This window comes from Crinia signifera, chromosome 3 (genome assembly GCF_055691185.1).
Source record: "Crinia signifera chromosome 3, ASM5569118v1, whole genome shotgun sequence".
NCBI classification, from domain to species: domain Eukaryota; kingdom Metazoa; phylum Chordata; class Amphibia; order Anura; family Myobatrachidae; genus Crinia; species Crinia signifera.
Window position 1 is genome coordinate 97947113 of NC_139219.1, and position 19448 is coordinate 97966560.

Consider the following 19448-nt stretch of genomic DNA (forward strand, 5'->3'; position numbering starts at 1 on the left):
CAACTATGAAAAAAAGCGTACAAGAAAATTGTGAAGCTGGCACGTCAACAGGCTATGATGAGAACAATAACCTCAAAAAAAATGCAAAAAGACAAAGATGCTAAGATCAAAAGAGCAATATATAGACAGAATCCCTGTCAATATACAAAGCCTATACAAAAATGTGAAAACAACCCCGAGATAAAGCCAGGGGGTGTAGTCCCAGTGTAACAGTAGGTTCCAAGTTGGAGAAAAAAGCTGTGTGTAGTCCTCCACATAAAAAAAGATGCAACCACATGAAGTAGGTAATGGGTGACCAATCAGAAGATCCGAACACTGAGGTTAGGATAATCATAGATATATGCAATAAGATCGCACTCCATACAAAAAATATTCAACCGCTGGGGTGACGTCCAGAACTTTCCTTACAAGAAACAAAGTCCATGTATATAAAGACCAAAAAGACACACTCTCCAGACTGTTTGATGCAAAATAAAAAGCTGTGTATTTGTATTCACATAAACATCAAATGTAAAAAGAAGGGTACTCAACGTTAGCGTTTCAGTCCATAAAGGACCTTCCTCAGGAGTTAGACAACAAGGGCATCCATTTGGGGTGAAGCACAGCGTGGACCACACAGCAGGTTCCTACAGCAAGGAGCCACTGTTGGTCATGTGATATATATACCCCCCCAGGCATGTCAAAAGGGCGTCAACCAAATCAATCAATGTGTGCAGTAACTTACTTCTGTGTTCCACGCTGGAGTGCATATGACATCACTTCCGGTTTTGTGGTGCCACAAAAAACGAGTGTAAATGAATGAATAACAATCAAAAAAATGTCACTATGTGCATATTGGCAGCATATAGCTGAGCACTGAGCAGCTAAGCATGCTGCATCTAACAGACAAGTATGTCTGTGTGTAGCATTAGCAGAGACAGGAAGTGGTGGGGGCGTCATTAGGAGACGGACCTAGGACTCCAATGTAAACAATGCAGTCAGCGGGGAACAAAGGACCTGGAATAAAGGTTCCTATTGCTGAAATGAATGAAGTGGCTAATGAGCCTAGCACTGGATAGACAGCAATGGGCGGGGGCATCATTACATGACGCACCAAGGACTCTAATGTATTAAATCCGGTCCTGGTGAAAAGATAACCTGACATTTTTCGCTGACAAAACGGCCAGTAGTACCTCCTCCACTGCCAAAGCACTACTCAGACCTAGCCTTTTTGATCCACCATCGACTAACCCGAGCATACGGACCTATCAAAGGATGGTACACCATGATGTATGCAATGATAAGAAAGACAGATATTATAGCAATCTGTCACCCATCCAGAGACAGGCAATAGTCACCCTAAGAGCCGATCCCAACTTGATAATTGTAGGGGCGGACAAGGGGGGCTCGATAGTGCTGCAGAATAAGTCCGCATTTGATGCAGAGATCTGCAGACAATTAGCCGACAGTAGCACCTACGAACTCTGCACCACCAACCCCATCCCACGCATCAAACGGCGTGTGGATGTGACTATCTTACGTGCCTTACAGAACCAATGGATCACAGAGGGCCTGGCCAAATATCTTACTGTGGATTATCCAATTTGCCCCACGATATATACCTTGCCAAAGGTGCACAAGACCCTTGTTAATCCCCCGGGGCGCCCCATCATCTCGGGGAGGGGTTCCTTGTTGCAGCCTCTGGCGGTATTTATCGATGGTTTCCTACAGAAACTCATGCCTCTGATTCCCAGTTACATCAGGGATACAGGGGATTTTTTGGAAAAACTTAATCTGATACCCGACATAGGCCCTGATACACTATTGGCCACACTTGACGTGTGTGCCCTTTATACCGTCATTCCTCATGACGAGGGCTGTATGGCCATACGTGATTTGCTCTGCGTTGGAGCCCACCGCGATCCCCCCGTTGAGTTTGTGGTTGAATTATTAGAACTTATATTGACCCACAACCACTTTATGTTCAACAACCAATACTATATCCAGCGGGTGGGGACCGCGATGGGCTCCAACGTAGCGCCATCATATGCTAACACTTTCATGCATGCCTATGAACAGAAATATATCCTTCCCCATTATGGTCAATTTATTGTTTATTTCAAGCGTTTTATCGATGATATTTTTATTTTGTGGAATGGCACCTCCAGTGAGTTTGATGAGATGCTCAGTGAGCTTAACAGTCTACCCACCACCATTAGATTTACAGGACAAGTCAATCCCCAGTCCATAAATTTTCTGGACGTTACCATTTTTAAAAGTGAGAACAAACTTGGCAGTACCTTGTACCGCAAACATACGGATCGCAACTCCTTGCTCTTTGCAACAAGCAACCACCCCCCTGGATTGAAGGACAGTCTCCCCATATCTCAATTCATGCGGGTTCTCCGTAACAATACCTGCCCTACACGAATGGAAGCACAACTGCTTGAAATGCAGGACAGATTCCTTGCTAGGGGGTACCATAAGAAGCTATTGGACGAATGTCTGAAGAAAGCTCGCTCCAAGTTTAGCAATCCGACCACGAAAAGTGGGCCCACTAACATTTACGTCACCCAATTTGATGAGAAGTCTACAACGATCTCTAGAGCCATCCGTCAACATTGGCCAGTTGTAGCAACCGATCCGATTTTACACAAGGCAATACCTGATCGGCCAACCGTGGCATACCGCAGGGGTAGAAATTTGAATCAACTACTTAAACACAAGGGTCAGACCTCTACTGGCGATACTACCTGGCTACATACCCGCAGACCGGGCTGTTTTAAATGTGCTGGGTGCACAACGTGCAATTCCATGATTCCAGGAGCCAGCTTCCCACACCCACACAGCGGGATTTCCATTAAGATCCACTACAAATTGCACTGTTTGATGGATCACATCATTTATCTGCTCCATTGCCCATGCGGCTTGACCTATGTGGGCCTTACCACCTGTTCCTTCCGCGAGCGAATGGCGAACCACAGGAGCGCCATCAACAAGGCACACGCCAAGGGCAGCTCCGACAAGCCCGTCGCACAACATTGTCTGCTACATAAACATCAAGTGGCGTCGATTAAATGCAGAATTATCGACTGGGTACCACCACCCCCCAGGGGCGGCGATAGAGCCCTAATCCTTAAAAAATGTGAATCTAAATGGATCCACCGACTAAATACTGTGGCCCCGTTTGGTCTAAACGAACACAATCCACTAAATATTTTCCTTAGGTAAAGCCTTTTATCGGACACCATCTCCCGAGCGTGAATTTTCAAGCTCCAGTGACCTGAAATGATAATGTTACTAACCTACCATTACTTCTCTAATTTTTTGGCTCCTCCCCTAATTCGACAGCTTCTCACATCATAGGGTTGATATTGTGAGCAGTGGTTTATGTCTTCAACTTGTATATACATTTTTTATATTTTTCATATTTTTTCACATTTTTCATATTTTTAGCATGTCCTATATGGTGGTGCTCTGGACTGTGTAACTCGCTTATAACCTCTTTTTGTCCTATTTTTCTTATTTTTGTCTCTGTATTTTTTTCAGCGTACTATACCTTGTTCATGCATTTATGCTTAGTACATTTTTTCTATTGTATATATATTGATGTATTGATTGTCCATGTCCTTGTCTGTGTATTTGTGTGCCCCCCTGTGGCTGTCAGATCTGGCGCTGGGCTTAACAGCCTCATTATACATTATTCACTTGTAGGAACTTTATGTCAGGTTATCTTTTCACCAGGACCGGATTTAATACATTAGAGTCCTTGGTGCGTCATGTAATGATGCCCCCGCCCATTGCTGTCTATCCAGTGCTAGGCTCATTAGCCACTTCATTCATTTCAGCAATAGGAACCTTTATTCCAGGTCCTTTGTTCCCCGCTGACTGCATTGTTTACATTGGAATCCTAGGTCCGTCTCCTAATGACGCCCCCACCACTTCCTGTCTCTGCTAATGCTACACACAGACATACTTGTCTGTTAGATGCAGCATGCTTAGCTGCTCAGTGCTCAGCTATATGCTGCCAATATGCACATAGTGACATTTTTTTGATTGTTATTCATTCATTTACACTCGTTTTTTGTGGCACCACAAAACCGGAAGTGATGTCATATGCACTCCAGCGTGGAACACAGAAGTAAGTTACTGCACACATTGATTGATTTGGTTGACGCCCTTTTGACATGCCTGGGGGGGTATATATATCACATGACCAACAGTGGCTCCTTGCTGTAGGAACCTGCTGTGTGGTCCACGCTGTGCTTCACCCCAAATGGATGCCCTTGTTGTCTAACTCCTGAGGAAGGTCCTTTATGGACTGAAACGCTAACGTTGAGTACCCTTCTTTTTACATTTGATGTTTATGTGAATACAAATACACAGCTTTTTATTTTGCATCAAACAGTCTGGAGAGTGTGTGTCTTTTTGGTATATATATATATATATATATATATATATATATATATATATATATATATATATATATATATATATATATATGTATATGTCTAGTGTCCATGTGTAACTGAAACACTGCCATCTGCTGGAAGCGAGTGAACTCCATCACTTTCTCACATACAGCAACAGAGGCAATCACAGGGTAGCAGACAAGCTTTCAAAGCTTTTGCCTCGAGCGGACTTAGCTAGTCAGACATAATCACACTCAGAAGTGACTGGTTTTAGAACACAATAAATGCTTTAGAAATAAACCTCAGTTTCAGAATGAGGATATGTACTGTTATTTTGCTTTTATGAAAATACGTTCTTTGCATCACATAGTCTATGTATGCAGATAAACTAGAAACGCTGCCTGTAAAAGAAAAAAAGCCACAGAACAGCTGCTGCTCTAGCTTTTTAATGTTTTCAGATATACATAAACAGATCATTGTTTAGGCTGAACATGTAAAAGATAGTGAGCAGTGGATACTGATCAAAGCATGCAGTTCAGCTTGGGAGTAACAGGAAAACAAAGCCTTGAAGTACTGGTGATGACAATTTTATAGACTAGACGTTTATGTAATGGACCATTAGTAATCAGTACAAAACTGAACAAGATAACATCAGCCATCAAATTAAAATACAGAAAGGACTTGCTGGCAGACATCTATAAATATTTCCATCGTCCTTGCATGGTGCTATTTTACTGAAAATTTAGTAGTGGGTGTAATAAGCATCAACCAATAGTAGGAAACAAGTAAACAGAGTAACGCTACCCAGATGTTGAATGGCCAATTTTTCTGCTGTCAGGACGATCTGACCATACACTTCAGAGACAGCTTCCACAGGTCTGGCCAGAGCAGAAAAACTCCCTCAATGATGAGCTGACCAGGGCCCTCACACAGGGACAGGAAGTCTTGGACAGAGATAAACTGCCAGCCAATCAGCTTCTACCTGCAATGTTAGAGGTTGTGTATCTCTCTCCGCTTAATTACTCTGCAAGGCTTAGTACATCTGTCCCATACTCTGTAATGGAGTTAATTAATCTAGGTCTTCCTTTTTGTCATTTGAAATCAGATCTTAGTGAGGTGGAGTTGCTCCTGTAAAAATGATCTGATAATTGATTAAAAACAACAGACCAGTACATGCATTTCATGGACCTTTTCAAATGTTTCTTCTGTAACAGTGTAAACTGAAACTTGCCTTCAGGATAACCCCTTTAATGAAAATAAATCCACACATTGTTTGGTTTGTGTAGCCCTTTATTAGCAACTAAAATAGAAAGTATTTGTTGTACAACACTGGTACTAACCGACTATACATGAATTGTATTATATTCTAATATAGGATAAAGAATCATTTATAAATGCATTTTTTTTTATTAAAAAGCTTTCACCCTTTATTTTTTTTTATAATTTTGTTTTACAACTTGCAAAACTATTCTGAAAGCTGAGTACATGTGCACATACCTGCAAACAGTGCAAATTCAGGTTATGGTAAAGGCTAACTTATTCCATGTTACTAACATTTTGTAGTCATTTGCCACAGCTGGTCATTGGTTGATTTCAAGTTCACAAACACTGACACAACTTAACTTCTGATACCATAACCAAGAAAGCAATTGTCATGTAAAATGGGGTGAAAAGAAAAATAAACTAAAACAATAAAATAAACAAAAAACAAGATAGGACTACACCTATTAGGAAAAAAAAATAATGAAAAAAAATAATAATAAAATAGTAAAGATATGAACTGGGTTGGGTATCCTTTTATCTCCCCAGAGCAGCACTGTGCTACTGCTTGTCTATGACACCATGGGCAGAAAGAAAGAAGGTGTGTGTCAGCATTGTGTTTCAGTGGCATCCCTGAGTGTTTAGTGGCTCAATGCACCACAAGGGCTCCAGCAGCATAGCTCACGGAACTGTCCTGCCAGTTTCGGCACTGGCTAGACTGAGCATAGTTCAAGAATGAGAAGCTCATGTCAACGCCATTCTTCTGAAGCTCCGTTGCAGCCTAGAAAAGAAGAAAGAGGGGTAAATCTCTCTACAAAAGAAGGTTTCATACAGCAAGCAGAAAGGGAGCAAAGAGGTTTCCTTCTGTTCTCATTTAGAATGATTTTTTGTCCACATAGAGAGATAAGGGTGAAAAAACCCTTTTAAAAATGGCCCTTATTCAGATCTGATCGCAGTACAAACTTGTTCTTAAAATGGGCAAAACCATGTGCACTGCAGGTGGGGCAGATGTAACACGTTTAGAGAGAGTTAAATTTGGGTGGGGTGTGTTGAAAATTAAATGTAAATTGCAGTGTAAAAATAATGCAGCCAGTATTTACCCTGCACATAAACAAAATAACTCACTTAAATCTAACTCTCTTTGCACTTGTTACATCTGCCCCACCTGTAGTGCACATGGTTTTGTCCATTTTGAGGACAAATTTGTACTGCGATCAGATCTGAATAAGGGCCAATATTCATCTTCTACACATTATGAAAAACCCAAACTGAGGGTTAGGGGCAAGTATAACCTACAGTTTAAGATACTACTAATGCATAATTCCAAGTGTATCAGTATTTAAAAAGGCAGACTTAAAACAATAATAATAGCTGAGAGCATACCAATGCTATGACAGAAAAGCCATCATTCAAATTAATTCATTTAAATGGAAAGGATATACAGCCAGGTACACAACATCCAAGTATTGGCCAATCTGCCTGATAACTGGATCATGTGTATGCTGGGGAGTAAAGCCCTACACGATTTTCTCTTTTAAAATAAATAAACAAAAATTGGTCAGAAGCGCCCTTCTGCGGGGGAGATTGTTGAAAATAAAAGAAACGTAGTGTATATGCTTAACTGATAACGATGAGCGCTCCTGCACATAGTTAATGCCCCTACCTCATATAATGTACTTCACTACATGGTTAACTAAATTGTCGGTGCCGCTGTAATCCGGGGCGCAGTGGGGAGTCAGCGCGTCATCCATGGTGGTTAAGGAGGCAACGCGTAGAGCTGGCGCTGCTCCAAGCACTGCCTTCTCCAAAGTGTGAACGGAAAATGGGTCACTCGACCCGTTTAACCCGTTCACACTGCACAGCAACGAACTGGTAAGAACCCTTCTTTTTTACCGGTTCTTATTGCCATGTTGCTACCAGCTTGCGGGACCCAGTAACCCCTTTCCCATTGCACTAATTACCAGTTTGAACCGGCAAGAAACCATCTTGTACCCGGTAATTAGTTGCGATGTGAAAGGGGTATGGGAGGCCAATTTACAGCTTCAAAGCTCCTGCAACACTGAGATTGGAAGGCAATGTAGCATGTGATGCATATGCCATATCACTCCCTACCTCCCAAGTACAATCTAGGCAAAAAAGTACTCCGTGTGTACAGGACCCACAATCTGATAATCACTCTAATGCAGCCCATACACGGTCCGTTTTCGCCGGCTCCGTTTAGTACTATGCGATGCGCGCTCCCGCGCATCACATAGTACGGTACAAAAAGTATGTGCTGCACATACTTTTTGTACTAGGTACACATGGCATCGGATCACAGTGCATGCACAAGGCATGCACTAGGGATGCGATCCGATGCGATGCGTGCTAATTAAGTGCCGAATGGATCCGTTAAACGGACCGTGTATGGGCACCTTAATGGTGTGTACACACGGGTACAATCAGCATGAGATTTTGACTATAATCGCTTCGGGATCGCATAGTTTTTTTACCTTACGATCCCGATGCGCGCTCCCGTGGCAGCACATATAAAAACCCAGATAGACAGAGCAGCAATGACTATATAGTGCAAATCGAATGTAGACTGCATGAATTGTATGTAAATAGTACAGAGTTAGCAAAGAGTGCATAGCACTCAAATCTAAATCGAATAGCAAGGGAATCTCACCGTGTGTACACGGCATAAGGATTGCTGTACAATATCTGATCGTGTGTACCCAGTTTTCACCACATAACAAGAAATATTGGTTCAAAGGAAAATAAAACTAAACAATATGAATATAATGAGAACTTGTAGGCAGTGGACAAGAATTATACTCACGTTTAATAATACCCCAATGGGGTGTCTTCCACATATAGTATTATGATATTTCTTCAAGTAATTGCTAAATGGTACAGGATCTAGTTGTTCTATAATACTCATACCCTGAAATGGAGAGGAGTTAGTAAGTGTATATTTCTGCTTAATGCTGGACATAAAAAAAAAAAAACATTTTGCAGGTGATAAATGCCCGGTTCCACGTGTTCTTGCTGCTCTGAAGGGCTGTTTCTAGTGGAATAGGATTCCGGCGCCTCAGTATAATCCCTGTTAAATGGTGCCATCGGGACGAATAATAAAGGCCCCGGAGAATTCATTTGCAGCAGTAAATTACAACTGTTAATAGGACATTTTCCGATGGGGTTAAATTACTTTGTGTCACTAGTCAGAGCTGCTGATTCAACAGTTTTAGACAATGGACTTAAAGCATTATAGTATTAAATACAATATGCCAGATACACAAAGCTTTAGAATGTGATAAAGTGGAGAGTGATAAACATCCAGCTCCTGTTATCCTTCAAACCCAGCCTGTACAATAGCAGTTAGCAGCTGATTGGTCGTTTATCACTCAACTTTATCACTATTTTGAGCTTGGTACATCTGGCCCAATATGATGATTATCTTTTATTTACACAGTGTCACAAGGGATTAGCAGCAGCCAGCTACAGTGTACATAAATAAGCAAACAGCAGTTTACATTTCAAGGTAGTATAGGACAACTACATGGTATATAAACGTAGCTGCATCAGCGGACAATACCGTATTTATAACTAGAAATTGGTGTAAGAAGGAAGGGCACGAGGGAATACGTATTATTTTTATTAGTGTGTGCTTTAATATTATTGCCCCTTTGAAAACAGAGGCTGAACTATATATCTATCTATTTATTTTTTTAAAGCGCCACATAGTAGTGTCACCCCTAAATACATGAAATAGAACATTAACCATCTTCTAGTCAAAAGAGTTGATGTCAGGGATGTACTGGGCCACAGGGTACAGGGGAATGCCAGATGGGCCGCACTCCCACCTCTAATATCTAATGAATACTAATCAGTGCATGGGCCCCTTCCACTGCATTCCCCCGATGTCCCCTTCATGCCCTAGTCCAACATTGGTTGATGTAATCTAGAGTGCTGCCAAATTCAGGCAAGTGTGAAACTAATTATGTGGCTGATTTACCACTCAAGTTGTGTAAATGAATGATCAAAATCTGGACTGATTGTTACAATCAGTCTGATGGACTGATGTTTCTTTTCTGAGGCAACGTGTAATTCATGTCAGTGCAGAGCCAGATAATCAGATTTCTAATGGAATGTGCCTCCCTCCCATCTCAAAACACAACCAAACTGAGAGACACCCCATAGGAATTCCATTTGTACTCAGAAATTAGATTAAAGGTGTATTCCTTACCATTTTGTCTAAATTTTCAATTGACCTATAAATTTCTCCTTGAGATTCATCATAATAAGTATAACGAAATCGTTGCCCTGTAAAAGAAAATAGAACATATGGGATGGTTTTACTTTTACTCTGTATATAATATACTTAAATACAGACAACTTTAGAACAGTAATTGATCCCATTGGGGGTATGAAATGTGCCGCCGCTATTTCCGACATGGGAAATAGCGGCGGCTCCCTATTCAATGCAGTCATTAACTACAGCATTAATGCAGGATGACGGCAGAACGGGCCCAACTTCAGAAGCTGTTGGCCCGTTCTGCCGATAACGGCCGTGTATTGTAGTTATCCAGGCCGCAGATCGATAATCCAAGCCCGTTTGTGTACAGGCAATTTGGACTACACTGGCTCATATATCATTGAGCAGGAGAATCTTTCATTATCAATTTCAAGGCTGAAATGAAGGAGGATCCGGAACATTGTAACTCAAAAAATTATTATTATTTTTTTTTTTTAAATGCACCACAGATCCCTTGAATATTAGATCTGATACAGCACTGTTGCTTATATTGGATACAGCACGGTTGTAGAAGGTAAGAATGCAAATTATGTCTACAATATTTAAACATTATTTGTAACATGTTCTTTAATGCATTTACCTCTGTATGTCTTTGCACATTACCAAATAGTTGACATGAGTGTTATTTTTGTATATGTAAACGTGATCTATTCCCTTAACCCCTTCCTGACAGAGCCAGTTTTTGCGTTCCTGACAGAGCCCTTTTTTTCAAATCTGACATGTATCACTTAAGTGGGGATAACTTTTTTTTGCTTTTACTTATCCCAGTGATTTTGAGATTGTTTTTTCGTGACACATGACACATTGTACTTCAAATTAGTGGTAAATTTGGGTCGATACAGTCTGTGTTTTTTTGTGAAAAATACCAAAATGTCGGAAAAAAATGGAAAATTTAGCAATTTGCAAAATGTTAAATTTTCTGCTTGTGAGACAAATAATCATACCACTCAAAATAGTTAATAACTAACATAGACCATATGTCTACTTTATGTTCCCATCATTATTTCAACTTCCTTTTAATTTTTTTGGACACTAGGAGGCTTACAATATGAATAGCAAATTCTAAAATTTTCAAGAAAATTTCAAACACTGATTTTTTTAGGGACCAGTTCAGTTCTTTGACTTTGAGGGACTTGTATGTGAGACACCCCCATAAATGATACCATTTCAAAAACTGCACCCCTCACAGTATTCAAAACAGCATTTTGGAAGTTTGTTAACCCTTTAGGTGTTTCACAGGAATTAAAACAAAGTGTAGGTGAAATTTCAAAATTTCATTTTTTTTGCAGATTTGCAATTTTAATACATTTTTCTAAGGAACACAGTACATTTTACTAGAGAAATGTGACTAAAAATTGATTCCCCCAATTCTTTTGTTTTCATAAATATCCTATATGTGGCCCTAGTGTGCACGTTGACCAAACCACAGGCTTCATAATAGAAGGAGCACCTACTTGATTTTGGAGCCTCCTTTTCATGAGATTATTTTTTAGGCACCATGTAGGTTTCTAGGCACCATAAGATGCTAAAATTTAGGAACCCCCCCACAAGTGACCCCATTTTGCAAACTACACCCCTCAGGGAATTCATCTAGGGGTATAGTGTACATTTCAAACCCCCAGGGGTTTCACCAATTGTGGTACAACTGGGCAGTGAAAATTAAAAATTAAATTTTTTACACAAAAATGCAGTTCTGGCTCAAAATTTTTCATTTTCAGAAGGTATGAAGGAGAAAAAGCACCCCAAAATCTGTGCCCCAATTTCTCCCGAGTACGGCAATGCCTCACATGTGACCAAAAAATACCAGTTGGGTGCATGGCAGGACTCAGAAGGGAAGGAGTGATTTTTGGATTTTGCAGCTCAGATTCTGGTGGAATTTTGGTGGGTGCTATGTCGCATTACCAAGACCCCCCAAGCACCAATACAGTGGAACCCCCCCACAAGTGACCCCATTTTGCAAACTACACCCCTCAGGGAATTCAACTAGGGGTATAGTGTACATTTCAAACCCCCAGGGGTTTCACCAATTTTGATACAACTGGGCAGTGAAAATGAAAAATTACATTTTTTTACACAAAAATGCAGTTCTGGCTCAAAATTTTTCATTTTCATAAGGTATGAAGGAGAAAAAGCACCCCAAAATCTGTGCCCCAATTTCTCCCGAGTATGGCAATGCCTCATATGTGACCAAAAAATACCAGTTGGGTGCATGGCAGGACTCAGAAGGGAAGGAGTGATTTTTGGTGGTGGAATGTTGGTGGGTGCTATGTCGCATTAGCAAGACCCCCAAAGCACCAATACAGTGGAACCCCCCCACAAGTGACCCCATTTTGCAAACTACACCCCTCAGGGAATTCATCTAGGGGTATAGTGTACATTTCAAACCCCCAGGGGTTTCACCAATTTTGATACAACTGGGCAGTGAAAATGAAAAATTACATTTTTTACACAAAAATGCAGTTCTGGCGCAAAATGTGTCATTTTAACAAGGAATGAAGGAGAAAAAGCACCCCAAAATCTGTGGCCCAATTTCTCCCGAGTACGGCAATGCCTCACATGTGACCAAAAAATACCAGTTGGGTGCATGGCAGGACTCAGAAGGGAAGGAGTGATTTTTGGATTTTGCAGCTCAGATTCTGGTGGAATGTTGGTGGGTGCTATGTCGCATTAGCAAGACCCCCGAAGCACCAATACAGTGGAACCCCCCCACAAGTGACCCCATTTTGCAAACTACACCCCTCAGGGATTTTGCTGGAATGGTTTTCATGCGCCATGTTGCATTTGCAGAACCCCTGTTGTATCAGAGCAGTCAAAAACCCCAACAAGTGATACCATTTTGTAAACTACACCCCTCAAGGAACTCATCTATGGGTATAGTGTACATTTCAAACCCCCAGGGGTTTCACCAATTGTGGTACAACTGGGCAGTGAAAATTAAAAATTAAATTTTTTACACAAAAATGCAGTTCTGGCTCAAAATTTTTCATTTTCAGAAGGTATGAAGGAGAAAAAGCACCCCAAAATCTGTGCCCCAATTTCTCCCGAGTACGGCAATGCCTCACATGTGACCAAAAAATACCAGTTGGGTGCATGGCAGGACTCAGAAGGGAAGGAGTGATTTTTGGATTTTGCAGCTCAGATTCTGGTGGAATTTTGGTGGGTGCTATGTCGCATTACCAAGACCCCCCAAGCACCAATACAGTGGAACCCCCCCACAAGTGACCCCATTTTGCAAACTACACCCCTCAGGGAATTCAACTAGGGGTATAGTGTACATTTCAAACCCCCAGGGGTTTCACCAATTTTGATACAACTGGGCAGTGAAAATGAAAAATTACATTTTTTTACACAAAAATGCAGTTCTGGCTCAAAATTTTTCATTTTCATAAGGTATGAAGGAGAAAAAGCACCCCAAAATCTGTGCCCCAATTTCTCCCGAGTATGGCAATGCCTCATATGTGACCAAAAAATACCAGTTGGGTGCATGGCAGGACTCAGAAGGGAAGGAGTGATTTTTGGTGGTGGAATGTTGGTGGGTGCTATGTCGCATTAGCAAGACCCCCAAAGCACCAATACAGTGGAACCCCCCCACAAGTGACCCCATTTTGCAAACTACACCCCTCAGGGAATTCATCTAGGGGTATAGTGTACATTTCAAACCCCCAGGGGTTTCACCAATTTTGATACAACTGGGCAGTGAAAATGAAAAATTACATTTTTTACACAAAAATGCAGTTCTGGCGCAAAATGTGTCATTTTAACAAGGAATGAAGGAGAAAAAGCACCCCAAAATCTGTGGCCCAATTTCTCCCGAGTACGGCAATGCCTCACATGTGACCAAAAAATACCAGTTGGGTGCATGGCAGGACTCAGAAGGGAAGGAGTGATTTTTGGATTTTGCAGCTCAGATTCTGGTGGAATGTTGGTGGGTGCTATGTCGCATTAGCAAGACCCCCGAAGCACCAATACAGTGGAACCCCCCCACAAGTGACCCCATTTTGCAAACTACACCCCTCAGGGATTTTGCTGGAATGGTTTTCATGCGCCATGTTGCATTTGCAGAACCCCTGTTGTATCAGAGCAGTCAAAAACCCCAACAAGTGATACCATTTTGTAAACTACACCCCTCAAGGAACTCATCTATGGGTATAGTGAGTACTTTGACCCCACTGGTGTTTTGTCAAATTGTTAGGCATCGATACGTGAAAATGAAAAATGTAATTTTTTCCATTAATTTGTAGATTCACCCCATAATTTTATACTTCCACAAAGGGCAATAGTAGAAAAAGCACCCCAAAATTTGTTACACAATTTCTCCTGAGTATGGCAATACCCCATATATGGTTGTAAAACGCTATTTGGGCAGACAGCAGGCTTCAGAAGGGAAGGTGCACCATTTGGCGTTTTTGGCGCAGATTTTGCTGGAATGGTTTTCATGCGCCATGTTGCATTTGCAGAACCCCTGTTGTATCAGAGCAGTCAAAAACCCCAACAAGTGATACCATTTTGTAAACTACACCCCTCAAGGAACTCATCTATGGGTATAGTGAGTACTTTGACCCCACTGGTGTTTTGTCAAATTGTTAGGCATCGATACTTGAAAATGAAAAATGTCATTTTTTCCATTAATTTGTAGATTCACCCCATAATTTTATACTTCCACAAAGGGCAATAGTAGAAAAAGCACCCCAAAATTTGTTACACAATTTCTCCTGAGTATGGCAATACCCCATATATGGTTGTAAAACGCTATTTGGGCAGACAGCAGGCTTCAGAAGGGAAGGAGTGCCATTTTATCACAGAGTTTGCTGGAATGGTTTTCGGGCGCCATCTTGCATTTGCAGAGCCCATATTGTACCTGTGCAGTGGAAATCCCAAGCAAGTGATACCTTTTTGTTACTAGCCCCCCTCACGGAACTCACTTACGGCCGTAGTGAGCATTTTGACCCCACTGGTGTTTTGTCAAATTGTTATGGGCTGTGAAAAAAAAAAAAAAAACTAATTTTTTCCATTAATATGTAACTTTAGATCAAAATGTGCCATTTTCACAAGGGTTAATAGGAGAAATTGTGTAACATATTATGGGGTGCTTTTTCTCCTGAGTATGGCAATAGCATATATGTGTTTGTAAATTTCTGTTTGGACACATGGCAAGACTCAGAAGGGAAGGTAATGGCATGCGGCTCTTTGTACAAGCTGTGTGGAGTACATTAAAATTCAAGGGAAGTGTGATATATCTTAAAACAATCTTTGATACACAAGCCTGGTTGTGTGGGGCAGGTTTCACAATGGTAAGTTGTGTCCTTTCTTATCCCCTTTTTGTAGCATACTCTACATCGTTTCTGGGACCTTCCTTTCTTTCCAGTGTGGGGGACTTCACTCGGAAAATGTTGCCCTGGTACAATTCGCGAGGCCTCGCTTCCAGAAGTACTAGGGCCCCCCTGTTCCTGGTTGCCAAAAATAAGGGCCTTTATTACTGCCTCTTGGTACTCCAGGAATGTCCCCCTTTGGCCTGCACATCGATGTAGTACAAATGCGTTGTACAGTGCCATTTGTACTATGTGTACAGCTAATTTTTTATACCAGAACCTTGTTTTTCTCATAGCACTGTAAGGCTTCAGCACTTGATCTGACAGGTCGACCCCCCCCATGTACCTATTATAATCCAAAATGCAGTTGGGTTTTGTAGTTTCGGTACTTGTGCCCCGCACTGGGACAGGGGTGCTGCTATGGCCATGCACTGTTGTCAAGATAAGGACATCTCTCTTGTCCCTATACTTGACACACAGTACATTGTCGCTGCATAATGCCCTGCTCTCGCCCCTTCTAAGTGTTTGCCCAAGCAGCGACCTAGGGAGGCTTCTATTATTTTTACGTGCAGTGCCGCATGCCACAGTACTTCTGGAAGCGAGGCTTTTGAATAGTGGGACGCTGGTATAGAAATTATCCAGGTACAGGTGGTATCCCTGGTCCAGCAGTGGGTGCACCAAATCCCACACTATCTTCCCACTAATTCCGAGTAAGGGGGGGCATTGTGGGGGGTCTATTTTTGTGTCTCTACCTTCATATATCCTAAATTTGTGTGTGCACCCTGATGTACTCTCACACAGCTTGTACATCTTCACGCCATACCTTGCCCTCTTACTTGGCAGGTACTGGCGGAATTGGAGCCTCCCTTTGAAATGTACCAGGGACTCATCTATTGAAATGTGCTTCTCGGGGATGTATGCCTGGGCAAACTTGGTACTAAAATGGTCTATTAGGGGTCTAAGTTTATATAACCGGTCATAATTGGGGTCATCCCGGGGTGGGCACTGTGCATTATCCCTATAATGGAGAAACCTAAGGATTGCTTCGAAGCGGGTCCTTGACATAGCCACACGGAACATTGGTGTATTGTATAAGATGTCTGTGCTCCAGTAGGACCTAATCGTGGGCTTCTTCACTAGCCCCATGCACAGTACAAGGCCCCAAAATATAACCATTTCATTTTTATGTACAGGGGTCCACTTGCGGGGCTGGGCATAATTAGAGGTGGGGTTTTGCTCAATAAATTGTTGGGCATAAACATTAGTCTGGGTGACCATTAGATCAACTAAATCATCACTAAAAATTTTTTTAAAAAAGTCCAGCTCTCTGAATCCTGCTGAATTAAATTGTATTCCTGGATTCCCTGTGAACTCAGGGACCTGGGGTACGTAGTTTTCAGGGGTTGTCCATGTGGGGTCAGAGGACTCGACTACTGCAGTGGGAGTCCTGCGTTGCCTCCTCGGGGGTTCATCAGAGTCACTAGATGATGAAGAGGATGACAAACGGAAATTTGTCTCATCCTCGCTAGCAGACTCAGTTTCAGAGGCCAGAAACGCGTATGCCTCCTCGGCAGTATATGTTCGTTGGGCCATAGTTTTATTGGTGTATGTATTTATGAGGTGCTTCAACACGTGTGGGGTTTTGTAGCACTGACAATGTGCAAATGCACTGCAAAAATTATGGTGTGCGAATGCACTGAAAAATTATGGGGTACAAATGCACTGAAAAATTATGGTGTACAAGTAACGCACAGAAAAAATTATGGGGTACAAATGCACCGAAAAATTATGGGGTACGAATAACGCACAGAAAAAATTATGGGGTACAAATGCACCGAAAAATTATGGGGTACGAGTAACGCACAGAAAAAATTATGGGGGTACAAATGCACCGAAAAATTATGGGGTACGAATAACGCACAGAAAAAATTATGGGGTACAAATGCACAGAAAAATTATGGGGTACGAGTAACGCACATAAAAAATTATGGGGTACAAATGCACCGAAAAATTATGGGGTACGAATAACGCACAGAAAAATTATGGTGTACGGATAAGGTACAGAAAAATTATACGGATCACAACACACAAAATTAGGTGGTGACTACAGGGAGGGTGATCACAGCACAGATGACCACAGGGAGGGTGATCCCAGCACAGATGACCACAGGGAGGGTGATCACAGCACAGATGACCACAGGGAGGGTGATATAGGCAGGGGTGACCACAGGGAGGGTGATCCCTGCACAGATGACCACAGGGAGGGTGATATAGGCAGGGGTGACCACAGGGAGGGTGATCCCAGCACAGATGACCACAGGGAGGGTGATATAGGCAGGGGTGACCACAGGGAGGGTGATCCCTGCACAGATGACCACAGGGAGGGTGATATAGGCAGGGGTTACCACAGGGAGGGTGATCCCTGCACAGATGACCACAGGGAGGGTGATATAGGCAGGGGTGACCACAGGGAGGGTGATCCCTGCACAGATGACCACAGGGAGGGTGATATAGACAGGGGTATTGTGGTGATCAGCGCAATTTTACACAGCCTAAACACAGCCTAAACTCTGACACAGCTCTGACACAGCTTCTCCTTCCAAGGCTCTAACACAGTGAGAGGGTTAGAGCCCGGGAAGAGAAGCAAAACACCCCTTTTACAATAGAAAGGCTGTGATTGGTGTAGTCAGGACTGACTGACCAATCACAGCGATCGGCGGGGCGGGACCACTCTGATTGGTCCGCGGGCGCACTGACACGATCGGCTGCTGTTGATGACAGCAGCCATCTATACTATGTCGCCTTGTCACTTGACAAGGCGACATGACACAGCGGGGACGTACCTGTACGGCAAGGTGCGCGAACTACCCCGCTGCCGTGACGTACAGGTACGTCCGCGGGCGGGAAGGGGTTAATAACCGTGTGATCTAGGATTATAGACATGGTATAGGTCAGGGATGGCTAACCTTGACACTCCAGCTGTTACTGAACTACACATCCCAGCATGCCCTGCATCAGTTTTAGCATGGCCAAAGAGTAAAACTGATGCAGGGCATGCTGGGATGTGTAATTCAACAGCAGCTGGAGTGTCAAGGTTAGCCATCACTGGAATAGGTTACATACCATGGCATACATATTTGCTATGTCTAAGGAACATATCTATTTGCCCAATGCTCTGCCGTATGCACAGGATACACTGACTGGGGAGATTGCTAACTGTCTGGCAAATCAGAGATCACCAAACCGCTAAGTCCAGTAAATAGGCAAAGATACGTCTCTGGCGCTAGAGGCTATAGTGGTATAGCTTGTCACCCTATAGCCACCACGTTGGAGGATTGCTAGCCTCCACAAATAGCACAAGGAAAATAAAAAAACGTGGGGCGCTTGGGTACACAAAATGAATTAACAATTTATGAAAAAAAAAAAACACAATATGACGTAAAGTTACATGTATTAAAAGTGAATTCATACACAGTTGATATGCACAATTGACATTTGTTGTGTATTACCCTCTAGGTGTAGGGTTACCTTAAGTCCTTTCAAGGCTGTATTGGATTATCACTTGAGGGGCCGATTTTAAGAACAATTAGTTTGGTTGTAACTCAAGTTTCTAATAAACCACAAGCCGTCCAATTACTCAGTCAGTGTTCACACTGCCAAACTAGGGCAGCATCACAAGGTCCGTGCAAATTTTGCAGGTGTATATACACATTGAATAACTAAGGAATTACCTCCTATTAAGCAGAGCGATGTTGGCTTTGATGTTACAGGTAACTCCTGTCACTCTGTCGGGCACATGTGGTTAGGGAAATGTGCCGCGGCTCCCGCGCCGTCCCGTACCTCTCGGCTGCTAGTTTTGTAATGTTCGAGCCGGCTGTGTTGAACCAGCATGAGCAGTCTCACTGTGGTTTGATACTGCTGCATGTTCCCTGCAACGCTCAGCCAAAGCGTCTACCATGATGTTGTACAGAGCCGCTGGGAGAGACAAACGTGCTCTTTGCGGTATGATAGAGGATTGTCGGGTCACAGGAGCACTTCTCTGGGGAACGCGTTTCGCCGCATATATATATATATATTTTTTTTTTTAAAGACAATCCAGAAACAAGAAGTGAACTAAATTTGAAGGGGAGTATTGTTTTTATTTGTTACATTTCGATGGGTCCAGAAAAGGGAGTGCCGAGTATTCACCCA

The 19448-nt window shown here is 42.4% G+C and overlaps 1 protein-coding gene across 1 annotated transcript in view; it reads right to left on the reverse strand.

Annotated features, from left to right (window-relative positions):
- Window positions 1-5660: 5660 nt before the first annotated feature.
- MEMO1 (mediator of cell motility 1) overlaps window positions 5661-19448 on the reverse strand; it is a 38883-nt gene continuing 25095 nt past the window's right edge. The window contains exons 7-9 of the mRNA XM_083176259.1: window positions 9880-9956; window positions 8473-8577; window positions 5661-6432 (exon numbers count right to left, since the gene is read on the reverse strand). Of these exons, the coding sequence (XP_083032385.1) occupies window positions 6301-6432; window positions 8473-8577; window positions 9880-9956 (314 nt within the window). The 3' untranslated portion in view covers window positions 5661-6300. The remainder of the gene's footprint in view (window positions 6433-8472; window positions 8578-9879; window positions 9957-19448) is intronic.